At 41.3% G+C, this 19,890-nt stretch overlaps 1 protein-coding gene across 1 annotated transcript in view; it reads right to left on the reverse strand.

The window, feature by feature from the left end:
• Window positions 1-12,515: 12,515 nt before the first annotated feature.
• The window catches only part of LRP5 (LDL receptor related protein 5), a 141,407-nt gene continuing 134,032 nt past the window's right edge, over window positions 12,516-19,890 (reverse strand). Inside the window, exon 23 of the mRNA XM_051804153.1 lies at window positions 12,516-19,512. Within this exon, the coding sequence (XP_051660113.1) occupies window positions 19,251-19,512 (262 nt within the window). The 3' untranslated portion in view covers window positions 12,516-19,250. The remainder of the gene's footprint in view (window positions 19,513-19,890) is intronic.

The raw sequence follows: 19,890 nt of genomic DNA on the forward strand, positions 1-19,890 counted from the left end.
GGCTCTCACCTTTTCTGAGAGGATGCTGAAGGCTGGCAAGGTGTGTCAGCAGTATGGGCGAGCACTGATTTCTTCCCATCCATTTTCTACAAGAGTAGAGGAAACGTGAGATACCAGTGAGAACATGATCAAAAGCTGTTTGTGTAGCACTAGGCAATTGGACATAATTAGCTGGAAACTCTGGGTACCTTATTATGTGGTAAAATGGGTGCAGAAATGGAAGATTAATGATCCTGAACTTTAGGTCCTGGTGCTACCACTGATGCCACGTATATGTAGGGTGGTTTCCCTTAAGCCTTTGGGTTATTTTGTCGAGATAGAAGGGTTGGATGTTTACAGTTTATCTTCCATCCAAACATAGCACTTAAAAATTATGGGGAACAATGGAAGAGCTGGCTACATCAATTATTAACATCAGAAGCAAATTATGCTGTAATAATAAAACAGGTTGTGTACTGTAAGCAGAAGAAATAATGTCTATTTTCCATCAAGCATCTGAGGCTAAAACCCAAGTCTAGGGATAAAGATGAGCAGAACTTAATTTAATAACTGTTAAACACTCACCAGACAAAAGCAGCACCCAGAGCAGATACAGAGAAGTTGCCTTCAATGACTACAGCACTGCTCGTCTTTCTTTGGTCCTAACTGACCTGACAGGAGGCTGGCAGCACATTCCTACCCCAGGAGAGCTTGTAATCTGGTGGTTATAGATACATTTGAGAGGTGCAGGTTGAAATTCCTGTGGCGAAAGAAGGGAATGGGAGCTTGGTATCCTGCAGCCTCATTAAAGCTGTTTTATAGCAAGGGCACCCATTTCCATTTATTTTCCCTCTGGCTGTGCTTCAAAAGAAAACATACCCAAGAACTCTTGAGCTGGGGAGAGTCCAGTATCCTGGAAGTATGCCTGGGACTTGGGATGCTGACCAAACTGAACTCCTGGGGACTCAGGCCAAGTAATAGAGAGTTTCTGCATCATGACTCAAGTGTCAGCTCTTCAGCCCTCTCAGAGTCCTCACAGAGATTTTTGACACCTTAAAGCTTACAGAACAGCTGAGCAGGAGGATTGCAGGATTGCAATTTTAGACTACAGTGTCTTAATCCCATTTCAAGTAGTTAAAATCATACTAATATGACAGAGGAGAAGAGAGAGAAGAAAGCAGCTAGTCAAGTAGTTAAATACAGATGCTGGGAGAGAGGGAGTGTTCGTTTTTCTTTTGCTTCATTAGATGTGCAGCAGGTAATGTTTTTGTTATGTAGTTACCTATTAAAAAAAAAGTAACACTGAGTTCAGCAGTAGTGCTAATTACCAGCATAACCACATGACCACTCCAGTCTAATGATAGTCCTAAACCCATGTTATCTTTTAATAGCTAAGCTGATTAAACTAGCACAGAGGAAAAACAAGTTAGAGAAATTACCTTCATGGTACTTTTCCTAGGAAAATTAGGGTCCTTCCAAAGAATGCAAAGTGCATATATCGTGTAATTTCCCAACCAGCCAAGATACGGCTGCCTAGTAACTGCAGAGCTTCTGAAGTGGTAGCGTGGGACTGAAAGAGGTGGTAGGAACAGGCTGGATTACCCAGGCAAACGGGTGAACACAGGGTCATCTAATCGGTGCATGTCAGAGGCAGCAGTCACATCTTATTTTTACTTTAAGCTTTTCCTTTCTCTTCTCTTTCTTCTCCTCCCTGGAAAAGGTGTGACATCTTTTCCACCATGGAAAAGGTGTGACATCTCTCAAACTGGTCAAGATGAAAGCTTGTACATAGTTTAAGTACTGCAACCTTAAAATACAGAGCCAATGGTTTTAACTCATTGTTCCACTAGGTAGGAAGGAACAAAGGAAAGAGATGTTTCTCTGTTTCAAGGCCAGAAAGGACCACTATGATCAACTAACCCATCTTTTGATAACTAAGATGACTAAATGAGAAAAGGAAAAACAAGGTGGAGAAGTTACCTTCACAGTACTTCTAGGACAACAAAGATGCTTTCTTTATCTCAGCCTCATTCTCTTCCTATGTGTCCTTACCTACTGCCCTCATGGTACGGTACATGTATGCAAAGATGAGGAGTGATCACCAAAGGGATCAGTCTCCTAAAAAGTCTAAGTGATTGCAATTAACTCTGCAGGTAGTTTCCATCTCTGAGATACGAAATGCCTTGCAGAGATCTCCTCACCCCACCCCCTCCCCCAAGTCTGGGGTTTAAGAAGCTGATTTAAATCCTATGCTTGAGGCTTTCATTTGACAGCTTCTTTCCAAAGAGTAATTTCACTGTTGATGTGAAAGAAATAGAAGGACATCAATGAGTAAGAGTTTTGAAAGTGGGCTTGGAACATGCTATATCAGAGAGCTCTGAAGAGTGCCTGTGCTCTGTGATACTCCCAAACAAATAAAAACCCCACCCATGTGTTTTCTGCAGCATTTAAAATATTTCAGAAGCTTCTCATTAACACTTTCCAAAATTTGTGAAAATTAAGAAATATTCTGTTTTCTGAACAAGTTGCCCATTTTTTTTCCGACCTGAAAGATCTTTTGTGTTGCAGTGAGTCCAAGAGTTTGGTGGTAATATGTTGTCAGGAGAGATTGCTCTGTGCTTTGGCTGCTTTTATGTCAATCAGCCTTTGTCCTCAAATTAATTTTTTTCTGAATAAAAAAGAGACTATAAACACTGAATAACTCTACCCTGACCTGGCTGGAGAAACTCACCTACCTTTCTGTATCTCTTCTTCTCATCCCATCTGTCCTGACCCCCAGCAGCAGCTCCCCAGCATTGGATTCGGTTCCTGAGAAGTGTAGGTGATTGCAATTAACTGATCATATAATTTCAACAGCTGAGGTAGGGAATGCCTTGCAGAGACCACCTGACCTGCTTCAGTGACACTATTTAAACTTTTTATATTAAGAGACACAGGCATACTGAGAACCACAACCTCTGAAGTATTTGCAAGGATCTGTCTTCCAAGGACTCACAAAGTCATCAGCAGGAGTTAGTATTCAGTCTTGAGAGTCTAAGCTTAAATAATGTGCATAAGGCTCCTGCTGAGAAAAACGTGGAATTAAGTTCACATCTGTTTGAGACTCCTACACTGGTAATAAGAGAAATGATGCTTTTATTGTGTGTTTTTCATTTCACTATTTTTCTTCATTATCTTCTCCTCTTATTTGACTGTATATATGTATATGCAGGTAAAAATACTTTTTTTTTTGGACGATCATAATTAATAGCTGTGTATGGTGTGCTAGAGGAGCCACATGTGTACTTGGAGGATTTCTGTCAGGCTTCCAAGGCAATTCCTTGCTGTATTACTTGTCTTTGTTTGTGCATTGGTGTAGTGTCGATTTTCAAGTCACCCCCCAGGCAGAAATAGGTGACCTACTTTTCAATCCTGGACATCTGCTAACTGTAGCCCGTCCCCCACTCTGTCCTTTAACCCCTTCTTTCCTCCTTCCTTCTATGCAGACCATATGTTGTCTTCCAGGGACTTGTGGCTGTCCTGCTGACTGCTTTAGGACCGTGGGGACTGCTCTGCAGCAACAGGCAGATAATCCAGGAGGCAGTGCTGAAGTGGGACTACACACAGGATATCAGAGGGGGTTGCAGTTCTGCTCTGTGCTACACAAGGTCATCTCAGTAGCATCCCAAAAGCCATCTGGGCCCAGGTACCAGCTGGAAAGTCCTGAAACACCTCACTGCTTCCTCACAGCTACCTAACCACTTCAGGGCTGACCAAAAGTTAAAGCGTGCTGTAGTCTCTCTGTTCAGAATTTTCCCTTTCACAGAGGCAGTGCCTCCTCCCAGAGCCCTCCTCTGTTATCACTACACTTACGAAGCAGACCTTGGGTGTTGCCTTGTAATCTACTTCAACAGCGGTTTCTCCTGTCCTGGCTAGGCCCTTCCTTGCCCTGTGTTAGACACGTTCAGCTGGAGGCAGCAGTGGTGTTTGCTTGCATTGTGACTTTTTCAGATAGTGCCAATTACATGCTTTGGCTCTGGATGGTATAGTGGCAGTCTGTAAGGTTGTCCAGGCTCTGGCCTTGCTGCTCCATGGCATTTGCAGATTTGCAGGTCAATAGTGACAAAGGATGAGGAAAAGGTTGAGGTACTTAATGCCTTCTTTGCCTCAATTTAATAACAAGATCGGTTGTTCTCCAAGTACCCAGCTCTTCGAGCTCAAAGACAGAGATGGGGAGCAAAATGAAGCCCCCATAACCCAGGAGGAAATGGTCAGTACCCTGCTACACCACTTAGACATACACAAGTCTATGGGGCCCCAATGGAATTCACCCATGGGTACCAAAGGAGAGTGGAAGAGTTTGCCAAGCCACTTTCAGTCATTTGTCAGTGGTCCTGACTAACCAAGGACCAAGTGGTCCTGACAACCCTCTCACTTCACTGGAGGTTAGCAAATGTAACAGCCATCCTACAGGAAGTGTTGGAAGGAGGATCTGGTGAACTCTAAGCCTGTCAGTCTGACCTTGGTGCCAGAGAATGTCATGGAGCAGATCACCTTGAGTGCCATCACACAGCACAAGCAGGACAACCTGGGGATCAGGCCCAGCCATCAGGGGTTTAGGAAAGGCAGCTGCTGCTTGACCTACCTGATCTCCCCTTATGACCCAGTGACCCACTTAGTGGATGAGGGGAAGGCTGTGGATGCTGTCTACCTCGATTTTAGTAAAGCTTTTGACACCATTTCCTACAGCATTCTCCTGGAGAAACTGGCTGCTCATGGCTTGGACGGGTGCACTGTTTGATGACCAAAAAACTGGCTGAATGGCTGGGCCCAGAAAGTGGTGGTGAATGGAGTTACATCCAGTTGATGGCCAGTCACTAGTGCTGCTCCCCAGGACTCAGTGCTGGGGCCAGTCCTGCTTAGTATCTTTATCAATTATCTGGATGAGGGGATCAAGGGCACCCTCACTCAGTTTGCAGACAACACCAAGTTGAGTGGGAGTGTTGATCTGCTGGAGGGTAGGAAGGCTCTGCAGAGGGATTTTAACAGGCTGGATCCATGGGACGAAGCTGATGGTATGCAGTTCAAGGTGAAGTGCTGGGTCCTGCCCTTGGGTCACAACAAGCCCATGTAATGCTACAGGCTTGGGGAAAAGTGGCTGAAAAGCTGTCCACTGAAAAGTGTCCAGGTGTGCCTAGATGTCCAAGAGGGCCAATGGCATCCTGGCTTGTAACAGAAATGGTGTGGCCAGCGGGATGATCCTCCACCGGCACTCAGCACTGGTGAGGCCACACTTTGAATCCTGTTGCGGTTTTGGGGCCCTCACTACAAGACAGACATTGAGGTGCTGGAGTGAGTCCAGAGAATGGCAACAAAGCTGGAGAAGGGTCTGGAGCAAAAGTATTATGAAGAGCAGCTGAGGGAGCTGGAGTTATTTAGCTTGGAGAAAAGGATGCTTATGCGGATCTTATCAGCCTAGAGTGGTTGTCACAAGGTAGGGATGGTGTCTTCTCCCAGGTAACAAGTGACAGGATAAGAGGAAATAGCTTCAAGTTGCAAGAGGGGAGCTTTAGACTGGATATTAAGAAAAATTTCTTCACTGAGAGGGTGGTCAGGCATTGGAACAAGCTGCCTGGGGAAGTGGTGGAGTGTTTAAAAGGCATGTGTGTGGATGGGGCAATTTGGGATATGGTTTAGTGGTGAACATGGTGGTTCTAAGCCAGTGGTTAGAGTCTATTATCTTGGAGGTCTTTTCCAACCTTAATGATTCTGATTCTGAGAGCGTAGTGTTGCAGGGTGATTCTTGCACACTGGCAAAGAGCAGACTCTAACCTGTCGTACTCAGGACCTTTGACTGGTTTTGCAATGCAAATATTTTTCTAGTTTTGTTAGTTTATGCACTGGCTTTATTGACTATATGTCTCCCTTCTGACAAACAGCAGGGGGCATGTTTTGATCAAGAATATAATTGCTCTGTCAAACTCTGGGGAGCAGGGGAAGATGCACGGTGATTGGGAAAGAAATAATGCAGTAGAGATGCCTTTCACTAATTTTTTATCATAACTCCAAGCTGCCACCAAAAAGATCAATTCTCACTGGACAGTCCTGCCTCTTCTTGCTAGTTATGGTCCAACATGAGGGGACGTGTAGCATTTCCCCTTGCAGCAGCGCAGATGAATGTGCTCAGCTACCTCAGCTTGTCAGATGGAGAATATGCCCATGCTGACACACTGCTGTTGCACTTTAGACTTTTGGTGAAGTTTAATGGTGAAAGCTTACATACAGAAGGAGTTCACAACAGGGGCCAGGAGCAGACACTGAGGTCTAACCACTTACATGCTCTCATTTAAGCAAAAAGTTGCTGCATCCTGTATGCCTCATGTACAGGGTGTGAGTTCACAGACATTTCAAACTTCTGATTTCCCATGCAAGGAGGAGGAATTCTTCAGTTATTTCATTAATTAGAAAAAGAAAGGCCACCCAAAGCAAATCCCTTCCCTCTGGAAGAAGAAACAAACTAGTGCCAGAAATTTTATCTCATTCTTGTTGAAATAAACTCTGGACTTACACAACTGATAAACAGCACAATCTGGAGCAGGCTTTGCCTGAACAGTTTATTTTCAAGCACCTAGCTCTGAGTCTAGCTCTTTCCAGCTCTGCCAGCTCCTGCAGCAGCCTTGGGATCCTACAGAATCCTACTTCTGTCTGTGAGGCCTGATCTGCCCGTGAAGGGAGCCTTCACAACGACAGGAGGCTCAGCACAGCCTGTGGCATGGAGCAAAGCTCAAAGAAGGAACAGTACAAAAGTGTTGAACAGGGGAATAAATGTACATTTTCTACATGGGAATCTGGCTTGACTTGGGATATATGCCGGAGTTGATTTCAACTGGACAGAGTCAAGCACAGTTAGTTAATTCCCCAAGATTCCCTAGCACTCACATCTAAGCATATGTAGAAATTATATATCTAGAGAGAGACAATATGTGGAGCAATTTTATATATATAACTTCAAAAAAGAGACAGTGTAGAAGTGAGGGACAGGGAAGCAAACGTATATATATGTGTACAGACAGATATCTATTAAACAACACCAAAGGATCTGTTGTCAGAACTGTTTAACACCAAGCAAGAGATGCATCATTTCTGGGTGTCTTTCTGTTTAAAGTAAACTGCAAAACATGGGCTGCTCCAGGCCAAAAGATCAGGCTGCCTGTGGGCAGGTTGGGTACAGGCATATTTCCTATTAGAGACAAGCAAAATGAACAATCTATATGAGAGAAATTATTACCACCTGCTTTCAAACAGCACTCAGTCAGCAAACAAACATAGCTCCAAGTGTCTGCATTTACTCTATGGTTCGTGAGAAGGAGAGGGAAAGACAGACAGTTTGAGAATTCCCTTTACTGTGATGCTTCTTCTTGGCAATGCTAAATCCTCTGCATGCCCCTGCCACATGCAGGTGTCTCTGCAAACAAGTGCTATAAGGACATTCTTTTTTTTTTTCCCCCTAAAGATCATTTGTTCCTTCTGGGAATTCGCCTCTTCCTGATTCTCATCTCTGGATTTCCGTATCTTCCGTGTTTCTCTCCAAAGAAGAAAATGCATGTATAAACAGATTAATAACTTAGTTCTGAAAATCTGCATAAGTCTCATGATATTAGTGTTGAAATCAGGCACCAAACAAACTGCTGCCTCGTAGAGATGTTGCTTCCACTAGCAAAAAAAGAGGGGGTTGCTGTTACATTTTCTAGGGCTGAGAAAAGTTAGCAAAGCAGCAAAATGTTTATTGCCATGTATTTCCAGAGTAGGGCTTTATTCTGTAATAAGAATCTCACTCTGAGAAGAGCTACACTCGCATCAGCGTTTACTCTATGAAATCTAATGCAGGGATGGAGAGAGACAGGGCAGTTCCCCATTGAAAAGGGCAGCTCTGAAACTGAGTTTCCTTCGGGAAATGAAGTCTGGTGAGCAGCTCTTCACAGCAGATGACTGTGCCACCTTGTGGCTTTGCTTAGTGCTAAGCTCTAAAGTATTTATATTTTAACATGGATGTTTCCCCATAAACATCACGTGTGGCCAGAAGGACTAGGGCAGTGATTGTCTGTCCCTGTACTGGGCACTTACCTCGAATCCCATGTTCAGTTTTGGGCCCCTTACTACAAGAAAGGCACTGAGGTGCTGGAGCATGTCCAGAGAAAGGCAACAGAGCTGGTGAAGGATGTGGAGCACAAATCTTCCGAGGAGCGGCTGAGAAAGCTGGGGTTGTATGCTGTATGTGAACAAGCTCAGGAAGCGTTTTTTCAAGGAACTGGATAGCACTGTGACACATAGGTCCTCTGACTGCTTGCATACCTTCTCCTAATTTTATGCTTCAGTATTTCCTGGATGCACCTGCCAGAACTGCAGAGCAAAGGGGTAAGAATGAGGATTAGAGCTCATGAGATGCTCACATCTCCATCAGGATTCCTTATCAACCTTCCTGTAAGGGTTAGGATTAATATTCGGGTTGAGAAATGTAAAACATCTGGCCTTCAGTTTATTGTTGGCACCTGTGGCATAATCAAGAGTTAAAAAGAAAGATTTATCTGAATGGGAGCTACCTTTTTTTTTTTTTTAAGATCAGTTCTCAGCATTTAGGTTAGTATAGGGCCAGGGAATCTAAAGTTTTGAGAGACCAGATGCTTGCCACTATCAGTTAGCACTCTTCCCGGCTTCAGGATCCTACTGAATCAACAATAAGTTTATTATTTCAATCTCTAAACCTTATCATTTCCCTGTAATTATAGGCAAAGGATAGACAGCTGCTGTGCAAGAGAAGCTGAGGGAACCTCAGCTCATGAGCTCTCACCTACATGAGCATTTCTCCCTACTCTAGCTCCACAGAATCTACCAACTGAATTCTTGCCACTCTGTTGTTCCCAGCACCTGAGCTTTTTGTACGACAGCCTACAGTGCAGAAGAGAAGCTAATTGTAGTGCTGCAGGTTATGTGTAATATGGGAACTGACAAACTTTTAGATACTGTGATTCCCAAATTCTATTTTGAATACTTCTTATTTTTAGTGACTGCCTATGTACAATGCTTACACTAAAATGAACATAAGTGCTAAATCTATTCCCTACAACCTAGAAGGAATTCAGATCTCTATGAGAGAAATCATCAAAGAATTAAGTCCTAATTAAACCTGTAACAATAACCTGATAAGCCAAATTAAAATACAAGAGAAAGCATTGTTGCTGTTCTCGTGAGTCCTTCTTATACCCATCTAGTCCATGAGTAGTTCAGTAAAAAACATCACTCCCTATGTAATAGATTGTTTAAGCTGTTGCTATCCCTTAAAATCAGATTTATTGCCAAAGCAGCTCTGCCTTCAGGAAATTGTAACAGAAGGCATTAAAATGAATTAGGGAAAGCTGAGATCCTGTCTTTACAGGCTGTCCAGAATATATGTAAACTGTTGATATTTTTCTATCCCAAAAGCCAACTCTAGCTTCAAGCCTACTATTCATGTTAATTTTAGACAGGAGACCAGTCCCTAACTGCAAGAGGAAATTCAAGGTCTTATCCTCTCCCTCCCATGCCCCTTCCAGCTCTTGTGTTCCATGAGGAATCCATCAAAACCCAAACTGGCCAGACCCAAGTAAATTGCTTGTCCTAATCTCCCCTGTAGCTATGATTTTAGCCAGCTGATCTGGCAATCTCCCTTGCAGTTACTATCCTTGCCTCATTTCTGCAATATATTCAGAGTCCAGCAATTAGCCTGGCTCGTCAAGCCCTCATTTCTCAAACACTACCTTTGTCTCCAGTCCTAAATATAGACAGGGGCCCTTTCGTGATGCCTAAAACCACAACAGCATTGGCTCCTGTGCACACCAACCCTCTTCCTATCTGCTTTCTGAGCAGATTCCAGCAACCACCTGCACTGGTCAATAGAAGGCTGTGGTGTGGAGTGCCCTGTGCTGTTCACAGGGCTGTGGGCAGCCTGTTGCAGTCAGTCTCTCACGCAGAATCCAGGGAGCTTGTGTGTTTGATTGCCTTCCCTCACCATGCTCTACACAGCAGCACACACTGCCCAAAAGGCCACCCCACCATCTCCTGGCCTCTCACTCAAAGGACAACCTGTGTAAAACCCCTCAGAGCACAGGTGGTTGAAAAGCAAACATCTGGGGAGTACCTGTTCTAAAAAGCATTTGTTTTGCAGGAAGAATTTTCTTCTCCCCATAACTCTATGTGGGCTTTTTGGCAACACGTGGCCACAGTTACCTCATTTTATTGGGTCTGGCTGAAATGAAGTTAATTTTCCCCATATCAGCTCTCAGTGCTGTGTTTTGCATTGACAGCTGCAAAGGTGTTTGTAACACCCCCGTGTTTTGGCAACTGCTGAGCTCCCACAGCATCAGGGCTGTCTCTCCAGCATTCTCCCCCTCACTATTAGGCTAGGGGGTGGGCAAGATCTTGGGAAGGAACATCCCTCAAATGACCAAAGGGATATTCTATACCATATGATGTCTGCTCAGCAATAAAAGCTAAGAGAAAAGGAGAGAACGGAGGGCATTAGTCATTGATGATGTTTGTGTTCTGGAGCAACTGCCACGTGTACTTAAGCACTACTTTAGGGAAGTAGAGAAGATATTTGTTGTTTTCCTTTGCTTCTGTGTATGACCTTTGCTTTTGCTTTATTAAACTGCCTTTATCTTGACCCATGAGGGTTTTTTCCATCTTATTTTCTCTTCCCTTCATCCTAATGAGAAGGGGAGTGATAGAGCAGCTTGGTGGGCAGCTGGCATCCAGCCATGGTCAACCCATCACACTCATGCCTAATTATCCTTTTTAGGGTCTGTAACACAGATAGCTTCGACACTGCTCTGATGTGCAGCATTTCACTCCAGGTTGCTTTGAGGCTGGCATAAAGCATGGAAGGAGATTGGTATAGCTGAATAGGTCAGGACCAAGCTTTTCCCCAGCACAGCTGTGAGTCACCCATGCTGTGACAGAATACATTTCAACTACTTAAGCCACTTCCTAGTGCATCCAGATGCAACTAGTTACTCACTTGAATCCTTGGTGATGCTGCACAAAATCAACCACACACCTTACCTGCCCTGCCATGGACAGTAACAGCTGGGGCAATTTTGTACAAGATCAGGACCAGTGGATTTAGAATTAGGCATCCTTCCTTGTGACTGCAGGTTTGGTCCTGGGAACGTATGTAGGTTCCATTCAGACAACGATATATCAGAGCTTTATTTCCCAATTAACCCATTAAGGAATCTGTAAATTGTGGGAGTGTAAGACTACAAAAATCCAGTCAGACAACTGAGTAAGTTTTTCTGGAGCAAACAGAAAATACTGTCTCCTCCATTTTCAAAAAACATCTGGGATTAAGGCACTAGGGGAACAGGAATGTTAGGTATGCTGTGCAGAAATCTGTATTCCTTGTGTGGGATATATGTATCACACACCTCTCTGCAACCAGCCACTACATCAGACAGGGTCCACTCCAAGAGGCAAAGTCCTTGTGCATCTTCTCAGGAGAGAAAGCCTAGATACAGCCATGAGTTCTGCTTCATGCCATATGAAATCCCAAAAAGCTTTCCGTTCTTCTGGGCAATTTGGTACCACTTTTATAACACAACAGGATGATGGAAGGCTGTACACAGCACAGGAACTTCAGATTATTATTTTTTTTCCTACAAACTACAAATGCATCTTAATCACAGTGACAGTATAAACCACTAGGGTCAGGCAGTCATTATATGATGGCTCCAGGGTCTATTTATATTAAGCTTTATTAGCAAGGATAATGTGGATAAGAGGAAAAATCTCTTGACATTTTCTAGTTCAGTACAATATAAAACTGAGAGAATTTTGCAGGAAACAGGCATGTCCCTGAATTTGTATGCTAAAATTTTTCCTACTCTGGAAAAGCCCAAAGAAATGGAACTGGACATCACCAGGACTGCTGATGACTGTTCAGAAAGGCTTCATTCTAAGTTTAATCCAACCACCATGCAGGGGAAAGGATATCTCCATTGAAAATTGTTTTGACTTCAAGGTTAAACAGTAAATCTCACAAATCTGAGACCACTAATATTGACCGTAGAAATCAAGACTAAACTAGACCCATGAAACTAGTTTTCAAGTACATTCACCACAGAAAAAGAGAAGCCACTAGTTAAAAAGTTTACTTTGATGTCCTATAGCATTCATTTAAAAGATACCATACAATTAAAAAGGAAATACAGATCAGATCTGGTCTACTCAAAACACTTGAGATTGTTCCAATGGAGTGTAACAATTTTTATAGGTCACGATGCTCACAAACTTGTGGTAAGTTCTTTAGCTAGCTAACAATTGTAATTCTAAAGGTGATTCATTTTCCAGTCACCCTCTTCACTCTTCTGCTCTTGCTGTTGTTGTACATTTTAAAATTTAAACCAAGGAGACAGCAACACTATCTGTATCTTAAATAGTATCTAAAACAATCGTGATATGGCTGGTTGTCTCTACTGTAGGTGATGAAACAGCTTTGCTCATAAAAAGAGCTGCTAACCAAATCTTTTTAAAGTATTTATTATAAAACAAAATCCACATAATCTATAGTACAAATACAGAGTCTGTTATCTGTACAAATATTTATACAAAATACCAGTTACTTCAAACAAGCCTTTGGTTTTGTTAACATAAAGAAACATTGCAGTTTCATGACCAGAAAATTGTTAACGTAGGATAATCTGAGGTGATGACAGCCTCAAAGAAGTTTATTTTACAACAGTATTACCAAGTCGTTTGTATGCTAGAAGACTATGCTTGGAAAAATAATTGATAAAGACTTTCTGTAACACAATGAAGATTTTATGGCTCTGATGAAAATGGTGACGAGCTGAAACGAGCATTAATTTATCCCCCAAATACGTAAGTATCAGTTACTGGAATTTATATTTTAAAAAATGCTACGTATTTTTGACAGGTATTGGGATTTCTGTTGAAATAGATATGAATATATAAATCAAAATTAACTTGAAAGAATGCATTTGAGAGAAATTCCAATATATTACAAATTCAAAACATGCATGCTCTAAAAATCTCCAAAGTTGTAAGCTTTCAGTTAGTTCCTCAACTTGTGGTTGTATGTATTTTAACTGAAGAGAACCCTAAAAATGATACAAAGCTTTGTTAAAACCAGAGGAGTACAATATACTTCCCCCCCCCCAGTTTATACGTTAATCTGTTTAAAATACACAAGGCACTGAAGTATTGGGTTTGGTTGTCTTTTGAGGTAACAAATGCTACAAAATGATACACAAATAAAGCTGTAATTATTACGGTGTTTGCAGAATACACATTTTAATATAAATATAAAAAGATTATGTGTTGGTTATATCATAAAAATTCTTGGTACTCTTTGTATATTCCTGTACATTTACAATAGCAGCAATTGCGATACAAGTAGGTAAGTAAGAAAGCGGTCTAGGTTAGAGTTTTGTTTATGACGCCCTCCAAATTTCCCGTACAACAGCAAAGCAGTTCTCCTGCTTTCAACAGCTTTTCTTTTATCTCCACAGGCTGATGAATTCCATTTACAACTATTTACAGACTGCAGGATCTCGGTACAAAGCAAACTGGAATATCGCTCCCTTTGTCAAACACAGCTACCCCAGGAATGCTGTCACAACAGTAGCATTATTCTTATTTACAGAGAGGTGCATCATTGGGAGTACTTGCTTTTCAAAAGTGTCAATGTTGGTGAATCAGTCTGTCACTGTAGCTGTCAAACTCACTTTTCTCCTCTGATAAGTCCTTCTAAGCTCATTATCTGCATGTATTTTGTCAATATAAAATGACCATTTAGGAATAGCCATTGTGGTCTTCTATCCACCAGGATTCTGTGTTGGCTGGTGAGAACCTAGCCCCTGACTCCAGTGGTGGGCTGCAACAAGGGCTGTGGTTCATGCCGGGAACAGCCAGGATGTGGCAGCTTGCTGTCAGAGGTGGCTGGGAGCACTGTCAGCGTGTCACGACATGGCATTTCGAAGGCTTTTGTTGTGGGATGCAGAAGACACGTCAGACTGGTTTCCATCATTCCTATCAGCAGGCTTACCATTGATTTAAAATAAAGTTTTCCTTTTTCATTTTTTTCCCTACAGGGGTATGATCCGCTGTGAAAAGGCCCACAGCATAGCTGGCCAACCTCAAAATAAACAAATAAAAGGAAGATACCCTTTACAAAAACTGGAGTGTTCTCAGGAGGAGAGGTAGAAGACCTGACAGGATTGAAAATATCTATGTATATTAGTATTTCTTTTAACATGTAGTAAATCCCCTAAGCTGTTTAGCTAAACTTACAACAGCTGAAGAAGGGGAGTTTTACATATAATGATGATAAGAAAGTATTGCAGTACCTAAGGGAACAGCAGCAGAAACAGCAGACACCTCTCAGAGTTTAGGATTCAGCCTTCAATGAATCTTCTACCAATGAGCCAAATTTACAGTGAAGACTGTACTCATAATTCATAATGGAGTCATAACAAACATAGAAACAACCAAATGACTGATCTGTAAACAGTTATCATCTTTGACAGTGGCTTGTCCAAGGCTCTGTCCAGGCATGGATGTTTACAAAATGCCCTTCAGCACTGTTAAGAGCAAATATGTTACTTTCAATTCAGGGCTCCATGCCAGGCAGTCTTGTGTGTTATTAATTACTGGGAACATGCTTGCCTTCTGTTTTCATTTCCTGACATTAATGGATATCACTTGTGGTACAACTGTAAGCACAGCTACTCATTTGGACTGACTTAACATAAACCCAACAAAATGACTGACAGAAAAGATCTGCCTCCAAAAATGCTCAAAGCAAACAGCACACACAACATCTGTGAAGTTTAACTGTGCACACTTGTAAAGTAGTACAACATGCTTTAGAGGCTCTGATGAAGGGCAGCACAAGAGCTCTCCCTAGCAGAGGGATATGACCCTGCAGACAACGGAGGAATGACATCAGTCCAGCATGACCAGCCCTCACTTGAGTGCTCCTGTTTCCAAATCCTTTTTCACTGCTGTGTACAGAGCTTTAGAATGTCAAAAGACCCAGAATCCAAGAGGCACCAGTTGGCATAAAATGAGGAGAATATGGTGAGTCCTAGATCTTGCATATGACCTTCTAGACACCAGATGAAGAACAGATCTAGGGTAAATGGGCCTGGAGATTTCCTGAAAGCCTATCCTAAGTGTATAGAACAAGTATTGAAAGAAGAGACCATTTTGTTGTTACTTTGAAAAGAATTAGAATTTTTAGGGAAGTGCTTGCACCCTTTGCAAACCACAGAAATGAAGGTTTATTACTGAAAATCAAAGCCATTATTTCAAAAGAATTTTCTTCTACTCTTTTTTGCCTTCCTCTTTCAAATATGCTGATAATGACACAATCTCATTTTTAGACATGGAGCATTTTGTACTGACGCTATCCTGAAGAAGATGTTATTTGTCATACATACAGATTTAGCTTAATCTTCGACTAAATGCTCTTTAGCAATCTGTCCAGACAGGAGAAGTCTAAGTAAAACAGCTGGGATAGTGCTCATGACATTTCCTCAAACTCATCCAGCAATAATGAACAAACTCATTACCTCCACTGCAAATTTAAAGGTGCAGCAGCTGTTGACCAGTCCAGCTGAAGTAAAGTCAAGCCATAATTGTGTGACAATTTACAGAAAACTTTCCTTGGAATTAAAGAATACTTCACTGTCAAAGATGATTACTTGTCCATTTACCTATAGCTTCACACTGCTGCTACACCTGCCCTGCAGACAGGACAAATTCTACAAAAGAGAAGATGACTAAGTGGATGCTTTCATGACTGCACTGGAAGGCAGGTAAGCTGCTCTGTTCTAGGACATCTCTCCTTTAAATGTAAACAGAGTCAATCGTATCATTTGTCCATTACTAGCTGCTCTGCAGACACTATTCTGTACTACACCGTGAGTTGTTCCAAGTGCTAATATGCAGTCATAACGGGCTTGGAAAATAGTGGTTGAAAACACTGATTCAAGTACTCACAAGCTCACATAGGTAGTCAAATTAGATGCACCCCCTGTAGGTTCTTAGGGTAGAACTCTCAGAATATTTCAGTCCACTTTCTCACAGAAAACTTTTGCATTAATAAAACTATGCTTAAACCTTATAAAAATACAACCTTCCCCTCCCACATTTCCTATTCATCCCTGAACTGCTACAACTTCTCATAAGTATTCACTAATTCCCTGCAACTCTTTCTCTCATCCTGATCTAGAAAATAGCACCTATTTTCTATGTTTTAGCCTGAAAGCTCACAGGATAGAAACCACTAAGTACACAGTGAAGTTATTTCTGGAGAGAAGTCACTCCTGTCACTCAAATTTTCTTTCTGGTCTTTTCTAACATAAGGAGTGCAGTAATCTACTGCACTCTACAATGCAGCAGCAGTCTACAGCAATCAAATCCAGTATTTAGTATTTAAATGTTAAGATGCTAAATTTGAATACAATCTTTTTTGGAAGAGGCTTTTAATGTCAGTATTATGGAACAATATGGGGCTTAGATTCTGTTCACCAAACTTCAGATGCCTCAGAGGAGGGAATTTCTCAGCAAACATCAGCAGCAAGAGGCTATGAATGTTCAACTGAAATAAAAATGTACACTTAATTTACCCCATTCAGCAAATGCTTCCTTCCTTCTGAACACTTAAGCTCCAAAAGAATGTGACTTTTAAGAGAGTTTAGCTCTCAGCAAGAATGATAATTTTCTTGGTCTCAATTCCAAGGTTTGTAATAGGATACAAGTCTTCAGATGAAGTGGTTATGCTTGTTATAATTGTGGCTCTTAAAAAAGATCAGTGGTTTAATGAAAAAAAAAAATTGAAGTAATTTTGCATCCAGTGTCATCACAGGAATACAGGAAAATTAATGCAGTATTTCTCTAAGCTAGAATTGTAACACAAAACAACTAATGAATTCATTATAAACAGTGAATAGTTATCATGCAGAAAATTACATATGATATGATATTGGACTACCAACTGCTGTAATGCAGAACAAATACTCTTTTATATGACTGTAGTGGTTCATAAAATATTCTGTGCATCTATATTCCTAATTTAGTTAATTGAAACACGATCATGTGAGAATTGCTTTTTTTCACCAAACCACTAGTTCAGAGATGTACCAAGTCACAAACAAACTATGATCTTGCCCATCATGGCATACCACAAAATTACTAATCTTCATAGAGGATGAGGAAAGAATCCATTCTTAAACTCCAGTGCTGTATTCTCCCTTTCTGTACTTTTCTCTATGAAAAACCATGGACATCTTCTTTGTGCTTAATTTCTCAAGGAAAAATTAGTGATAAGATAGTAAAACCTACTTTAAGAGCTTCACTGACAGCAGTCAGTGACAGCACAAATCCTATCCTTGAACTATACAGACAGGAAGAACAGATCTGGAGTAATAAACACAAACTAGATCAGAACACTGTGGTCCCAGCCCTTCCACCACCACAACAAAGACCTCTCTCCCAGAGTTGTAGGGTTTCTCTGATGTGCACTCAAGTAACTTGCTAAAAAGACCCAAAACCAAGTTACAATTTAAGTTCAAACAAGGAAAGTTTTCGTTGTTGCCGTCAATATTAAAGCTGTCAGAGGCCCAGTGCATCTGTTATTCAGCAGCTGCAGAAACAGGTGCAAGTTTGCATATTCAGAACTTCCCTCAGATGTCCCAAGGAGGCATCACATTATCATTACCAGTACTGAATTTATAAAGTGCCATAACAATACCCAATCCCTTTTGCTACAGCAAAAGAGCAATCAAAGCAAAAATTTATCTTCTGAATTTGAAAGGGACTGATCCTAGCTCCCCCATTCCCAAAGTGGTTTTTTTGCTAGGAGTTGGGAACACAAGCACTTTGCTGATCTTGATGCCCTAAGGTTAGAGTTCATCTTTTGTATTTCAACAGAAAGAGTAAATGAGTATTTGTCTTTTCTCCCTCTGTTCTTTTTTTTCCTGTCTATTTCTAAATCTGCATTACGTGGCAAATTTCTGTGGAATATGACTAAACTGTTTGAATGCATTTTTAATTTGAGCTATGCAGATACCATTTTCTACAAACACTGATTAAAACTCAAACAACTTTCCTCATGTGAATATAAGTGACAATTCCACTTGGAAAATGGACATTAAAAGATGAAGCAATTCTCTGATCAAATCAACACCAGTGAATATCTCAGAGACCTGGCACAGTGATTATTGGACTTCTGGGAAAAAGAGAACTAGCACTGTCTTTTGAGAACCAGCTGACTATTTCAGCCTCTTCCCAGACAGTCATCAGAGCTTCCAAGGAAGGATGAAGGAGCTTGGTTTAATTACATTTAAAATGGTGAGTCTGACCAAATCTGCAGTTTATTGGGCATTTCTCTTCCCTTAAATACCACCTTAAACTTGACCTTTGCTCTCACCCACAGATCAATACAACTGCTTCTGCTACCATTCACTTAGTCAAGTGGAGAACTGATCAGAACTAAACAAAGTTTTTTAGGACTGGTTATCTTATTTAACTTGAATCAGTTACAGAATTGGTCATGTGCAGAGTGGTACTGACATGAGGTAGGACATGACACCTGTGGGTTTAGTTAAGCTGGAAGGTTTGGCCAAAAGAAGAGTTCTTTCAGTTCAATGCTTAAGCAAATGCAGAAGGAGGTTTAAAATTCAGGTCTTGGCACACAAGTTCTGCTGGCAAGCATTCAGCTCACTTGCAAACAGGAGCATCTAAGGGTTGTGATCATGCATGTTTTCTCCCAGTGGTGGTGAAGGGATGATACTGACAACTGTACTTAAATGTGTATTACTTCTCTACAGATAAACCTGCATCTTTCTTTAGACACCTCCTCCTCTCACAAGCCACTTCTTTTTCTTGTTTCACATTAATAAAAAGAACTGCATAAACTTTGCATGTAAAAAGGTGACTTAAAAATGCAGAAAGTCTCAACATTCCCTCCCCAAATCCTTTGGAGACCGAGTCAGTTACATGACTTCAAAAAGGCAAATATGGCACAAAAGAATGGAAATTAAGTTAAAAAAATCAATTTTATAAATATTCTTCCTCTGTACAATTTTTCACAGCCCCATCCCTCCCACCCATTTTTATTCACATTTAGTTTTGTTTAATTCCCACCCAGATTTATTTTTAAATCATAAAATATATATTTTAAATCTGTTCATATTTTAAAATATTTACAGGAAAAGTTCCTTCTGTTGAGGTCATGAAGAGTCTGTACAAGGAGAGGGTGGAGGGGGATAGAGGTGAAAATAGCTTCGTTCCGTGGCAGGAGACGGAGGGCAACTTTCTTCTGCCGACATGTACTGACTGCGAGGTGTGGGTGGAGGGGGATAAGGATCTGAGTCTGAATTTAAATCTATATAGTATTTGTTGGCCTTCCATCGACTGGTAGTATAGTCACTGTCACAAACATCTGTGCTGCATGGGGTTGTGGGTGGAGCTATCCCTCGTATAAGGTATGGCCTGCAAAAAAAAAAAAAAGAAAATAAAGCACATGCATTAGTTGCAATCTGAGGAAAAAAGAAAGAGATTGAGAATGAACAGCTCTGTGTGCTCAGTCAAGATGCCTGCTCACTAATACTATGTGAGCCTTAATTCAGGCTTTCAGAGCAATCCAACAGGAAGTATCCGAACTGTGTTAAATTTGAATGGCATAAGTATCCTCAGCCAGCAGCATATTCTTCCAGCCCCCAACCTGCCTGAGGAGACCACCATGACCATTTAGCCCAGTCACTAAGAAATAGGCTTATTTATATTTATATATATATATATATATATATATATATATATATATTTAGGCTTATCCTCAAGACTTATCAAAGAGTTTTAAGACAAGCTTGA

Source organism: Manacus candei, unplaced genomic scaffold (assembly GCF_025592945.1).
Source record: "Manacus candei isolate 608988 ecotype Guabito, Panama unplaced genomic scaffold, ASM2559294v1 h1tg000060l, whole genome shotgun sequence".
NCBI classification, from domain to species: domain Eukaryota; kingdom Metazoa; phylum Chordata; class Aves; order Passeriformes; family Pipridae; genus Manacus; species Manacus candei.